Source organism: Diuraphis noxia, unplaced genomic scaffold (genome assembly GCF_037042655.1).
Source record: "Diuraphis noxia isolate RWA-SAM2 unplaced genomic scaffold, SU_Dnox_SAM2 contig0007, whole genome shotgun sequence".
NCBI classification, from domain to species: Eukaryota; Metazoa; Arthropoda; class Insecta; order Hemiptera; family Aphididae; genus Diuraphis; species Diuraphis noxia.
In genome coordinates, this window is record NW_028301717.1 from 443,521 (window position 1) to 456,442 (window position 12,922).

The 12,922-nt window shown below is 31.3% G+C and overlaps 4 protein-coding genes across 4 annotated transcripts; 1 reads left to right on the forward strand and 3 right to left on the reverse strand.

Annotated features, from left to right (window-relative positions):
* Positions 1 to 1,022: 1,022 nt before the first annotated feature.
* On the reverse strand, positions 1,023 to 2,104 carry LOC149054317 (uncharacterized). Its single transcript, XM_089230405.1, has 3 exons — positions 2,054 to 2,104; positions 1,940 to 1,973; positions 1,023 to 1,819 (listed from the first exon to the last, which is right to left on the reverse strand). Exons 1-3 carry the CDS (start codon positions 2,102 to 2,104, stop codon positions 1,023 to 1,025), a joined length of 882 nt encoding a protein of 293 aa, XP_089086531.1.
* A 3,217-nt stretch (positions 2,105 to 5,321) lies between these two features.
* Positions 5,322 to 6,775, reverse strand: LOC149054318 (uncharacterized). Its single transcript, XM_089230273.1, has 2 exons — positions 6,533 to 6,775; positions 5,322 to 6,296 (listed from the first exon to the last, which is right to left on the reverse strand). Exons 1-2 carry the CDS (start codon positions 6,584 to 6,586, stop codon positions 5,403 to 5,405), a joined length of 948 nt encoding a protein of 315 aa, XP_089086399.1. The 5' UTR covers positions 6,587 to 6,775; the 3' UTR covers positions 5,322 to 5,402.
* A 2,800-nt stretch (positions 6,776 to 9,575) lies between these two features.
* Positions 9,576 to 10,071, reverse strand: LOC149054319 (uncharacterized). Its single transcript, XM_089230404.1, has 2 exons — positions 9,995 to 10,071; positions 9,576 to 9,916 (listed from the first exon to the last, which is right to left on the reverse strand). Exons 1-2 carry the CDS (start codon positions 10,052 to 10,054, stop codon positions 9,638 to 9,640), a joined length of 339 nt encoding a protein of 112 aa, XP_089086530.1. The 5' UTR covers positions 10,055 to 10,071; the 3' UTR covers positions 9,576 to 9,637.
* Positions 10,072 to 11,445: 1,374 nt separating this feature from the next.
* LOC149054320 (uncharacterized) lies at positions 11,446 to 12,475 on the forward strand. Its single transcript, XM_089230236.1, has 2 exons — positions 11,446 to 11,496; positions 11,573 to 12,475. The coding sequence occupies exons 1-2, from the start codon at positions 11,446 to 11,448 to the stop codon at positions 12,473 to 12,475; spliced, it is 954 nt and encodes a 317-aa protein (XP_089086362.1).
* Positions 12,476 to 12,922: the final 447 nt, after the last annotated feature.

The following is a 12,922-nucleotide window of genomic DNA, read 5'->3' on the forward strand; positions in this document are numbered from 1 at the left end:
ATAATTGAAGACTGTAGGTCCACATTGGTTTTAATAGTGTATTATACATAAGAACTGAAAAATGAATGAACAAATAAATTTGAAAAACTTATTTATATCCTAATACGTTAGTAGTAAAATTATTACCTACATTATGTACATTATGTAAAAAAGTGTAAAAAGCGGTGTCAATGGTTTTTAAAATTGAATGATTAAAATTAACATTGAAGTTAACTTCTGTCACATCAGTCAAACGAGCACCGGTTGATATTCTACGCTGTCTCAAACATATTAATAATAATATGGTGGCCATATTTAATATGTTTTGTTAGGTTATTTCTGAACCGATCAACATTGTTCGAGGTTAGTGACCAGAAAAGTGGTAGTGATGATTCAACTGCTCTTATACAGTAATTTACTGGGTTTTGCGATGAGAAAATATTTGAGCACATCGATCATAATAATATTTTGTTTAATGTAGCACGAGTACCAACGAAAAATATTATAAGAAACCGGTGGACTTAAATTTTAAGTGTATACTCCTATTAATACAGTGACCGGATTGTGTATGCAAATACAACCGTTCACAACTTGATTAATGATCAAAATAAACTCAATATAATATTTTGAAATCTTTCAACCACCGACTGGTGGCAAGGAAACGAATAGTGAATACTCATCTAACCTTAAATAATGATTAATATTACTGAATGTATTGGTAAATTATCAATAATATAGTTTGTTCAAAGGTTAGACATTTTTTAAATGTTTCATATAAAACATAATTCGAACACAAATTCTAGAATCAATACAATAATGATAAAATTTGATTATTTGATTCTGTAAATATAATGCGTAGGTTTATAATAGTTATTGAAAATAATAAATTATTTAATTTCATTTAAGTATTTTCATTTATTAAAATCCCAAAGTATAATCATTAAAAACAGAGTAATAATAGCGTTCAAAATTTTTCAATAATATTTTATAAATGTGTTCTTATATTTTCAAGAACACTAAAAACGTTATGTTGACAAAATCATCTAACAACCGCAAGCAGGGACCTTAGCGAGGACTGGAGGCAGGTTGCATGGACCGGGTGGTGGGAAGCATGGTGCTGGACATCCGCATGGTGGAGGAATCAAAAACAATTGTGGTAGACCTGCTGGGGTTTGGAATACAATATCAGGTTTTTGGACGTACACGCCGGGATTGAAGAATATTTTTGGTAGTGGAGCGGGTGGCAAAACGACTGGTGGAGTCGGTAATGGGGCTGGCAATGCGAAGAATATTTTGTTTGGATCAGGAGCTGGTGCGTACGTGACAGTCTGTTCTTTAATTACGTTTCCACCGTTTACGACGATAGGACCTGGTGCCGGAGGTGGAAGTATGATTGGTGCAGGTGCTGGGGCTTGCTTTAGTTTGACAAGCAAATTAGCGCCTGGACCGGCGGGAACGACGATTGGTGCGGCTTTTCCTTTGACTGACGGTGTTTGTATTATCACTGGTCCCGCTGCTGGTCCCGAAGAGATGACAAGAGGTGCAGGTGCGGGTACCGACAGGGTTGTAGCCACGGTCGGGGCAGGTCCAAAGGCCGGGGCTAAGGGCGGTGCAACTGGAAGTGGGGCAAGGGGCGAATATGGTGCTGCTGCCTTAAGAGTAGCTAATAAAGAGGCTAGTGCCGCTGGGCTAATAGGTGGAGATGGAACGCATGGTGGGACTGGAAGTACTGGTGGGGCTGGAAGTACTGGTGGGGCTGGAAGGGGTAGGGCTGGAAGACATGGTGGAGCTGGAAGGGGTAGGGCTGGAAGACATGGTGGAGCTGGAAGGCATGGTGGGGCTGGAAGACATGGTGGGGCTGGAAGGCATGGTGGGGCTGGAAGGGGTAGGGCCGGAAGACATGGTGGTGCTGGAAGGCATGGTGGTGCTGGAAGGCATGGTGGGGCTGGAAGGCATGGTAGAGCTGGACATCCACCACATGGAACAGCGTTGACCTGTTTATCGAAAAGTATTAAAATTAGTTGGTCTGTTGAAGTAGAGTGTAATAATGTTGTAAATAAAAATATTTTCTTACCTTAGCTAAGCAAGCCACAGCCAAGATGGCTAATATTCCAAAACTATTCATTTTTTAATTTTTTTTATAATTTTTTTTTTAATGCACAGAATAGATGTGAGGATTGAAATACTTTTGCTGTTGTATGTGATGCCACAGAACAGTTCGACTTTTATACTCCACACGACTTGTATTTTGTTTAACATACGTCCACGTTCCTTTAAATTGATAACGGATATGCGATCAATCAAACGTTCATTTTGTAAAATATCTTTATGGCACATTTATGCTTATCAACTGATATAGATGTAATATCTATTTGTATTACATTTAGTTTGTTTCAATGATAATTTAAGATAGAGGTCATTATTGGTATTTGTTTTGAGAACATATATTAATAATGTTACTCATGGGTCATAATTTAAATATTTTGTGTTAAATATATAACATATACACACGCATTAGGTACTTACTTGATCTGAAATATTATGTATATGATTTTTCTTTATATAGTTACAAGTGTGTAATATTAATATAAATTAAGATAGATAAAGAAGATAGATTAAATATAATTCCTTCATCGAAATAAATCGCATTGAAAAATACTCTTATTTATTAAATACACAAATTATATTTTATAAATAATTTATTTAAATTAAAAGTACTAAAATTAAAGATAAATTTTTTTTTTATTGAATTTCCCATAAATTTGTTCGTTATGTTAGAATTATTCCAGAAATATAAATTTGTGTTAATAAACATAGGTAACTCATAACTTCATAACTTTATAAGTAATATGTGTGTTCCTTGGAGTTTAGTTTTAGTTTATGTAATTTAGTTCGGAAATTTATGATTGACGAAAATCGTAGACGAAATTATAAGAGTTATTGAATATTAGGAAAAGAAAGAATTTAAAACTTAAAAAAAATCACTGAATGACACAAGCAGAAAAAGATATAGAAATTTAAATTGTTTAATTATGAATTTAATTCTTTTCATTACTTTATCTTACGATGGTTTTTTTTCTTAATTTCGATCACAAATAATCACAATGTAAAAATAAAATTTCTTTTGCGACTTATTAGACCAATAAAATAATATGTTTAATAGTACTTTAATTTGTCCAAATTAGTAATAATTTCAGTAAAATTTATGAAATTATCATAATAATTTTTTTCCGAGTCTTAATTTTTTTTTTTTTAATATAATATTTCATGCGTATTGTACGTAGGTAAATATTACGGTGTATTATAATAGGGGCTAAACAGCAAGTGAGTAATGTAACCATAATACAAAACTAAAATGAAAATCTAGGTATGTGATCTTATTTTCAAATTCAAATTAATTATGGTGTTCATGCTATACTATATTAGACTTGTTCGGATTTTGAAAAGGACAAGGAATATCGGTTCTTATTTAACGTATATTTTATTCTAATTCATTAGAAGGATTTATCAAATTTTATATGTAATCATCAATTAATTTTATGTATCTATTTGCTATTAACTATTCACTAGTAACATGTTTTTTTTTTGATAACTAAGACTGTAAACTTATTGATATCTCATGAACAAAGATGATAAGCTATCATTGAAAATTGTAGTTATTTTCTAATCAATTTTAAGAACGTGAACGAATAAAAAACAATGTTTTTGTATTTTTCTTATATAAAAGCCTATATCAAAGTCGGACAAATATGTCTTGCGTTCATTAACTCTTCGTAACATAAATTTGTAAAAAAAAATAAATAATCACTTAGAGAGTTGTGATTTTAGCATTAGCTTGTTATACCGAGGTAAGAATGTAATAATGACATTTTATCGAACTAAATATCTAACAACATATTTTTTTTATTACAAAGGCTAAAGCAGATTCATGTGGAAATTATCCAAGCCCTCTGCCTTGCCAACTAAACTCTTATATTCTTATATTCTCCAACCACCTCCACCGCGATGCTTAGCAATACAACCATGCTTAGCAGTACCACCATGCCAACCATCATTTCCTCTTACACTTCCGTGTGTCTTCTTGTTTACTAGCAAAAAGTTTTGGATCAGTATCTTATTTATATTTAAATTATAAAATTATCTGATATTTGCTATATTTGTTTTTAACAGGTGTTAACCTATGAATATATGAAGCTCCAAATAAAATAATCTATTATATTTATTTACAAACAATTAAATTGAAATTTAGTATCTAAATATAAGTTATGAATTTAATGCGACCAATTTGTAATTCTGTCTATTGTCAAAAGAATTACCTCGAGCGTTATTTTTTATTGGCTTGATTTTTATTTACTATTTTAAGCAATTATCTTAAACAAAACCAATTAAATAGAAAATACTAATCAGTCAAAAATTAAATAATTAATTTCCTATTTCTATCAATAGACTTTTTGTAACTCTATCGTGGATTTATTGCGATTTATCTATCGATTAATAGTTACTACTACATATTATTCTACATCAATATTAATAAAACTGTGTGTGTATCAAACAATGAACTAACTTCAGTACCTAAGTGATCATTAGTTTATTGTTATTTTTTTTTTTTAACATACATAATTTTGTACCTATTCCAAACGTAATATACGAGTGCGTGTATAACCTTAAGAATAATATCATTCCCTTAATCATATTATACTGATTTCGATTGCGAGGATTGGATTACACCTAGTGGTGAAAAGGTGTGTGAGAGGTGACGTTACTAGAATCTTGTGATCTTTTAAAAAGTGTGGAAGATTATGTTAACCCCTCATCCTTATGAATACAGCTAAAATACGCTCTTTATTATACTCTTTTTAAACGATTATCTTTATAATATATGTTTATTATATAATATATAATATATAATATATTATAATATAACATCATATTTATTATATAATATATTATAATATAACATCATATTTATTATGCAAATAAAGATGATTATATGAGTATATAAATTTGAATAAGAATTATCGACTTGGAAACTAATGAATTGTCACGATATTTTTACACATATTATTGATACTCGGGAAGTGTTTATTCGACCTATATAGGTTTCTATAGATTATAGGAGGCTCATACAGGATATTTTTGGCTCACTAAAATAGAATCCACTCCACTATTTATTGATTACCCATATCGGTCGAATTACTTAACTGCAAAGCAATAAATCTCAGTACACATAGTCTGTGTCACACACACTAATATACCCGAGAACATATCCCCATATTTTATATTTGTTCATTTTTACCGAGCAAATTCAGGTTATATAGCTATAGTTGGTGATAAATAAACAATTTTTAATAAAAAATGTCCACAGTTTATTTATTTGGTTACGATTTACAAATGGTTTTAAATATTAAAGACATATAAATTTTTTAGGATTCTTTTCTAGCAATCTGGAAATATTGGTTAGGCAAAACACCTGGTGGTAACGCATACACTTTTGGAATTTCAAATTGTGAATTACAATAATCTTGTGGCGACTGTCTGCCATTGATCGATTTGAGACATGCTTTTGACGGATGTGTGGTAAAAAATATTTTTTGCGCTTCGGGGGCAGGTAATACTGCAGTTGGATAGGACCGAGGATCAGTGTTCTGTCCTTCATTAATCACTATCGGACCAGGTGTACCGTACGGCATGATTAAAGGTGGCGGGGCTGGGTAAGGTTGTGGGATGGACACGACGATGGATGGTGGGGGTCCAGTTGGTACGATGATGGGTGGGGGTCTGGGTTGTTTTTTTGGTAGGTTTATGAATAAGGGACCTGGGGCTGGGCCGGGAACTATGATTTGTGGCGCCGGTGGTGGCAAGGGTGGTAGTTCGGTGAAAACTGTGTCCGATTTCACAGAACCAATTGGTGGTAGTAAACCGGAAGAGGACAACGTCTTCAATAACGGAAACAGCACGTCTCGTGGTACACCGGAAATCGACGTGGGGCTGGCTGAAGAGACAGCAGCAAGCAAGACGAGAACAGAGATTGGTGACAGTTCACTCAGCACCGTTGAAGACGACGAGACTGCATTCAATAGGGCTACAAGCGTAGGAGGTGGCAACGTTTTGTAGAGCTCGGGTGTTGCTGACAGTGCGTTCACGATTGACACCAGTGCTGAAGAGGGTAGAGAATTGAGTGTTGACGTCGAACACAAATTGGTTAACAGGGGGCCTAATGGTGCCGTGCAGACTGGAGACTTATCCACATTTACGATGCTGTCTTGTAGATCTGAGCCTTCTTGGGAACAAGGAACCGCGGAAATCCCATCGGAACCCTAATTTAAAAAAATAAAATAATTTTCAATATTTAATTCAAAGTTTCTCAATTCTAGTCCGAGAAATAATTGCATAATATTATTCGGATAACACAATCAATTAATAATCGATCTGTTATCAATTGTTGTTTATTTTATAGTGTTTACAAAAAAGATATGTATACAAATAGAAAAAAAATTATTGTTTATGTTTTGATCGCTCAAAAGAATTGCCATAGGTATTTATATATAATTACCTTAAAATCCAAGAGACACACAATCAAGCAGGCAACTAAAATCGACCACTTCATTCCAAGACTTGACTGGATATCGAATATAATCTTAATGCACTCATAATGTGTTTCACACTTCCTTATATATGTAATTTGAATTTCATTTAATATAGTGAGATGATAAATGAAGAAGATTTCACAAGTGTAAGACCGTTGTACGTGATGCAACCGTAAACCAGTGCGACAATATAGTATCAATAAATGGAACGTCGTTGAGTATATCTCATAGAGTAATATTACTTTATGATATACCTTAGAACGACTTACTCGAGCTATAGATAAGATAGTAAAAATATTGTTTTGTAAAATGTTGTATCATTCATTTTATTGTTTATTGTAAATAATTGATTTGATTCTTGTAAAGATACGCACAAATATTAAGTTGGCTTTTATAATAATAAACCTAATAAAAAAACAAACAAATCTATAACATTTAAGAAATAATAATAAACGAATTATCGTGGTATTCGTACAATTTCAAGGATTATTAAATTTAATTGACTGATTATGTATATATTTAATTATATATAACCTATATTAATATAAACACATAAATAAATATTAAATACTAAATGTCTAAATATATTATTCCATCTTTATCGAGAAATCAATTTTATACTTTAATCACACACTTTCCAAAAAATGTGTAACTGACAATATATTGGTTATTCATTTAAAATAATTTTACATCATATCATATTTTTCCTATTGGTACCTAAATTATACATTGTAAATCTTGCTTTTAAGATTTTGATGTAAAAACATAAACAGAGACTACACAAACAACATTTTATGACTTAGGTATATTTTTTTCTTCAGTTATCACCTAACCATTCTGACAATGTATGATACCTACATATTTGATATTCATTATTCGGTTACAAAATAAATTAATTTTGTTCAATAAAATACCTTTTTTTTTTTTGATTTCTAATGTAACAAATTTGCTTAGACAAATAGCCATATTTAAAGAAAATAATAAGCTTGAAAATTTTTTGGAAATAAATAATATATAATATAAATATAATTTATAAAATATCTTATATTGTTACATTCAAATGTGTAAATACATACCGTGTGTACCACAGTAAAGTATGGGTAGAAATGCACAATATTACAAATTTAATTTAATTTCAATCAATGATAATATAATAATAAGAAAATAAGGAGAGCCATCAAATTTAAAAATCTTCCGCGGTTTATCAAATCTTTTAAATTTAAACGAACCATCTACTATGGGTATTTTTTAATTTATACCTTTTGAAATTAATTGTTATGATTTAAGTCTTTTTTTAAGTCATAATAGTGTTACTTCCCGTGTCACCGTAAAACTATTTTTCTGGCACTGCTGTCTATTTATAACAACAGTGTAGTTCCTATTGCTGTTTAAGGCAAATGTTTTTTTTGTTTCTATACACATCCAAAAACATTTCTACGATATGCCGGCATGCCTGCAGTATGCTCCGAAACAATAAATTGTGATTATTTTTTAATATTTTGACGGTCATTGACGTGGTGGCTGTGTACATAATTTATATAATACTGCATAAGTCAAACATAATCAAATTAAAACCAAATAATAGTACCTACTATAGTTGTTTGATTTTTAAAATATTCTAAATTTATTATGTTCCACATTATGTTCACATCCATCAAAACCTATAATAATTTAATGATGTATTAGTTAATAGATAATTAAATGAAATCTATAAGTTTAATATAATATTATATGTAACATAAACACAACGCTTGCTTCATAATTATTACGAATCAATATTTTATAAGATTTTTTTCCAACAATTTTTTCAAGATTTGTAGCTTTTGTCATAAACAGATAAATAAATGATCCACTCAATTCATGCATATTAAACAACGCCAGTTGATAACCATGTTATAGTAGTAATATAGTATTATAGTAAATAATAATATTGAGTATATCAAATATTTTAAGCACCTAATTAAAAGTCTCACGATCTATTGCAATAATTCAAAAACATGAGGTAAGCTTCATATACTTATTGATTTACAACCTAATGTTGTCGGCTGTGAATTTTTGTTTAAAAAAAATAACCAGAACTATTGTAAGATTAGGGATAGGTAAATTGATTTTTCAATTAAATAATAGATTTCATATTATTCCTCATCATATATTTCTTTTTGAGCTATTATGTAAGACGCAATAGTATATTATCGACATTGCATTAAGTGGACTTTATTGACAGTCACTATATAGTATTTATATTGTACAGGGGCGTATTTATGGAGGGGGGATGAGAGGGCTTCAGCCCCTTCCCCCTCCCCTCCCCCCGTAATCCAGGAATTGTTTATGAAGTCTGCTTATTATGTCCTATCAGATGGAAATTTTCTAACATATGTTAGTTGTTTTGGCTGAATTGGGAATTTCTGTTGGAGAAAATACCACAGTCCCCTCCCCCCCCCAAAAAAAAAAAATCTTAATACGCCCCTGATATTGTACATATGTATAAGTTTTTTTATACAAATTTATTTTCATATTATTTTCAATATGGGTATTCAAATTATTCTCTTTATTAGATTCTGATTGCTATAATTATAGTCAGACGATGTATTATACATATTTATTTATTTTTATTAACTTAATTATTGAATTTTGTTAGACGTTAGTACAATATTGTAATTAAAATGTCATAAAAATGATGATACCTAGCTGTGTTACAATTTATGACCAGCAATGTCATATGATAAAAGATATTGTTAAATATTCACAAGTTTACAAAGTAGTATTAATAAAACATATTAGTTACAACTATTTTCATTCTTTATTAAAACTAATCGTAGGTATAAAATAATAACTATAAACATAATATTTATAATAAATTCAATACATGTGTTCTATAATGTAATTTATTAAACAAGTAAAAAAATTTGCACAAAGTTGCGTAAAATATGATTAATAATCTGCTAAAATATGTAGGTAATTGTTATTGCTGAAATTAATATTAAATTATAAATTGTATGTTTAAAATTGATAAAAAGTTCGTTATATAAGATCATTTTGCGCCTGTTAGATACGAGTTTTAATAATTGTCTTCATTCATCTGTTGAAGTTGGTTTTGGTTCAGGTAAAGTTGAAGGTGGTGTTTCCGATGCAGATGGTGATGTGGGAATTGAAGACGAAAATAAGTTTTCTAGTTTGGAAAAAGGAAAAGGTAACATAGAAGATGGGCGCGGAAAGTTGTTGATGAGAGGTGGCAAAGGGGATAAAAACGGAAAGTTAAAGGATTTGCTATGATCTGGAAATGGATCGTCGGGTAGGTTATCTGGTAACGACGAAAGTGATTCGTGGGTATCTGGAATGTCGGCTAAGACCTTATTTACATAAAATAAAATAATTTGTTGTGATATTATAGTTATTTTCTTTTATATTAAACATATGCTATACCTTACCATGGCTGAACAGATAATCGCTAAAGCTGCGGCGGCTCTTATTGCTCTCAATGAAATCATTTTGTTACCTGTGGATCGTTAAAATGACGACAAAAAATTCTTGTAAACCATTTATCCGGTTATGCTTTTATACGTAAAATATTTACGATTTGTTATCCAAGTCAGCACGTTTTTTATAACCGATCGGATAAGTGCTATCAACTGTTTAACAATTTTACAATATTACAGAAACTATAGAATAATCATTGAAAAGATAATATTGATATTATAATGTTGTCTGTAGAGGATAATAGTAAGTTGCATATTTGCATATTTTCATATTTTTAATCATAGATGTATTCATTCATTATTATCGCTCTAAATTTTTTGTTGAACAATTTTTATTCCTGAAATGGAAACTAAAATAAATAATATTTAGCTCTTGGTTTGCTGAGTAAAAAAAAAGAAATTTTAGTATAAGATAAAATAACTATAACTTAGATTTGCGGGCATTTTTTAGAAGATAATTTTGTTGGGCGTTATACGATTTAATAATTAAAATTGTATGCATCATTCATTATTTTATGTAATATTTAAATTGAAAGCAGATTACAATAAAGGTACCAAGTAATTTATTTTATTTCTCAATATTTTTTGAGAAAACGATGAAAAAAAATTAAACATTTAATGGTAAAATAAGAAGCACGTCTTTTTTTTATAAAAAATTGTCCATTTCGATAAATACTGAACTTCATTTTTTCAGTGATTTTATTATTTTGTTTTTTAGTTCAATTAAAAACAACATTAATTTCCATAATAACAATCGATAATGATTTTTCCTTCTACATTCATCAGGAATCCCGTAACCAAAATTGTATATTTTATAATATTATTAATAATATTGCACTACCAAACACATAATTGATTTCAAGTAGATCCTAGATAGGTATATCATAAAAAAATATCTAATATTATATCACCGAAACAAAGTAATTTCAACATATTTAAAATCCTGAAAATGGCCTGAACATTGAAGTTATTAATTATTTTATATAATTATGATGACAAGAAAAAAATATCTAACAAAGACCGGAAACAACATTAAATTCCAAAATTAACTAGTAATATTAAAGAACCATAGTATGACATATTTTATAAACGTAATAATCCGGTATAGCTACTTATAAGATAATTAAAAACAAAATAATAAACGCGTGATAATTCTAAAATGGTTTTAAAACGTTGCAATCAATTGGATAATGACTGGTCATGTTTTAGGTAACAAACAATAATATACTGTATATTCTATTGAACGTATCAATTAATAAACACTGGCAATCAGTTTAAAGGAACGTGGAAGTGTGGAAAACACAAACAATTGCTTCTATATAAAAGCTTATATCTAGTTACTAATGTTTTGTGAGAATCATTAACTGTAATTCGTAATTTTCCATTCAGTAATATTAGAAAATATGAATAATTTTGGATTTGTGTTCGCTTTGGCGGTGATTTGTTTAACTAAGGTAAGTAATTAAATTATTATTGAGTAGATCTAATTCAACAGAAAACTAAAAACCTTGCTTTTCCAATCTTACTAAGGTCGAAGCTTTACCATGTGATTGTTATGGATGTCCTCCACTACCATGTCTCCCAGCCCCACCATGTCTTCCAGCCCCACCATGTTTTCCAGTCCTACCCCTTCCAGCTCCACCATGTCTTCCAGCCCCACCATGTTTTCCAGCCCTACCCCTTCCAGCTCCACCATGTCTTCCAGCCCTACCCCTTCCAGCCCCACCAGTACTTCCAGCCCCACCAGTACTTCCAGTCCCACCATGCGTTCCATCTCCACCTATTAGCCCAGCGGCACTAGCCTCTTTATTAGCTACTCTTAAGGCAGCAGCACCATATTCGCCCCTTGCCCCACTTCCAGTTGCACCGCCCTTAGCCCCGGCCTTTGGACCTGCCCCGACCGTGGCTACAACCCTGTCGGTACCCACACCTGCACCTCTTGTGATCTCTTCGGGACCAGCAGCGGGACCAGTGATAATCCAAACACCGTCAGTCAAAGGAAAAGCCGCACCAATCGTCGTTCCCGCCGGTCCAGGCGCTAATTTGCTTGTCAAACTAAAGCAAGCCCCAGCACCCGCACCAATCATACTTCCACCACCGGCACCAGGTCCTATCGTCGTAAACGGTGGAAACGTAATTAAAGAACAGACTGTCACGTACGCACCAGCTCCTGATCCAAACAAAATATTCTTCGCATTGCCAGCCCCATTACCGACTCCGCCAGTCGTTTTGCCACCCGCGCCACTACCAAAAATATTCTTCAATCCCGGCGTGTACGTCCAAAAACCTGATATTGTATTCCAAACCCCAGTTGGTTTACCACAATTGTTTTTGATTCCTTCACCATGCGGATGTCCAGCACCATGCTTCCCACCACCCGGTCCATGCAACCTGCCTCCAGTCCTCGCTAAGGTCCCTGCTTGCGGTTGTTAGTTTTTCAACACTGCAATCATTATTGTTAACATTTATACATCAAAAAAATGTTATTTTTTACAGATTACTAATTTATTCTGTTAAGACACAAAAGTATAAATATAAATGATCGTCATTATAGTAATGATTTATTTCCTATTAAATTGGTTTTATTTTATTATTTATATCTCAAACTCCAGTTACTAAATATTGTCATGTACATTTTTATCTAAGATGATATTTATAGACAATTCTAACTTTCGTAAATGATAAGAGGTTTTGAAACAAATAATTTTTTATGTATACCGTGATTTTATGTTTACTAATAATATTTTACTGAAAATAATATAGGTATTATAATATAGTGAACAAATATACTTGAAAATTGTTAGAGTATAGATATTTTTCTAGTCTGTGTAATGCATTGACATACAGAATTATCGTCAGAATCATGAGTTGTCAATCAAT

Excerpts from the sequence above, each read along its gene's own strand:
- LOC149054320 (XM_089230236.1), top strand. The coding sequence starts at position 11,446 with ATGAATAATTTTGGATTTGTGTTCGCTTTGGCGGTGATTTGTTTAACT. Across the intron at positions 11,497-11,572 it reads CGGTGATTTGTTTAACTAAG|GTCGAAGCTTTACCATGTGA; the intron begins GTAAGTAATTAA and ends AATCTTACTAAG.
- LOC149054317 (XM_089230405.1), bottom strand. The coding sequence starts at position 2,104 with ATGAATAGTTTTGGAATATTAGCCATCTTGGCTGTGGCTTGCTTAGCT. Across the intron at positions 1,974-2,053 it reads CTGTGGCTTGCTTAGCTAAG|GTCAACGCTGTTCCATGTGG; the intron begins GTAAGAAAATAT and ends TTCGATAAACAG. Across the intron at positions 1,820-1,939 it reads ATGTGGTGGATGTCCAGCTC|CCCCACCATGCCTTCCAGCT; the intron begins TACCATGCCTTC and ends CATGTCTTCCAG.
- LOC149054318 (XM_089230273.1), bottom strand. The coding sequence starts at position 6,586 with ATGAAGTGGTCGATTTTAGTTGCCTGCTTGATTGTGTGTCTCTTGGAT. Across the intron at positions 6,297-6,532 it reads TGTGTCTCTTGGATTTTAAG|GGTTCCGATGGGATTTCCGC; the intron begins GTAATTATATAT and ends TTTTTAAATTAG.
- LOC149054319 (XM_089230404.1), bottom strand. The coding sequence starts at position 10,054 with ATGATTTCATTGAGAGCAATAAGAGCCGCCGCAGCTTTAGCGATTATC. Across the intron at positions 9,917-9,994 it reads CGATTATCTGTTCAGCCATG|GTCTTAGCCGACATTCCAGA; the intron begins GTAAGGTATAGC and ends TATGTAAATAAG.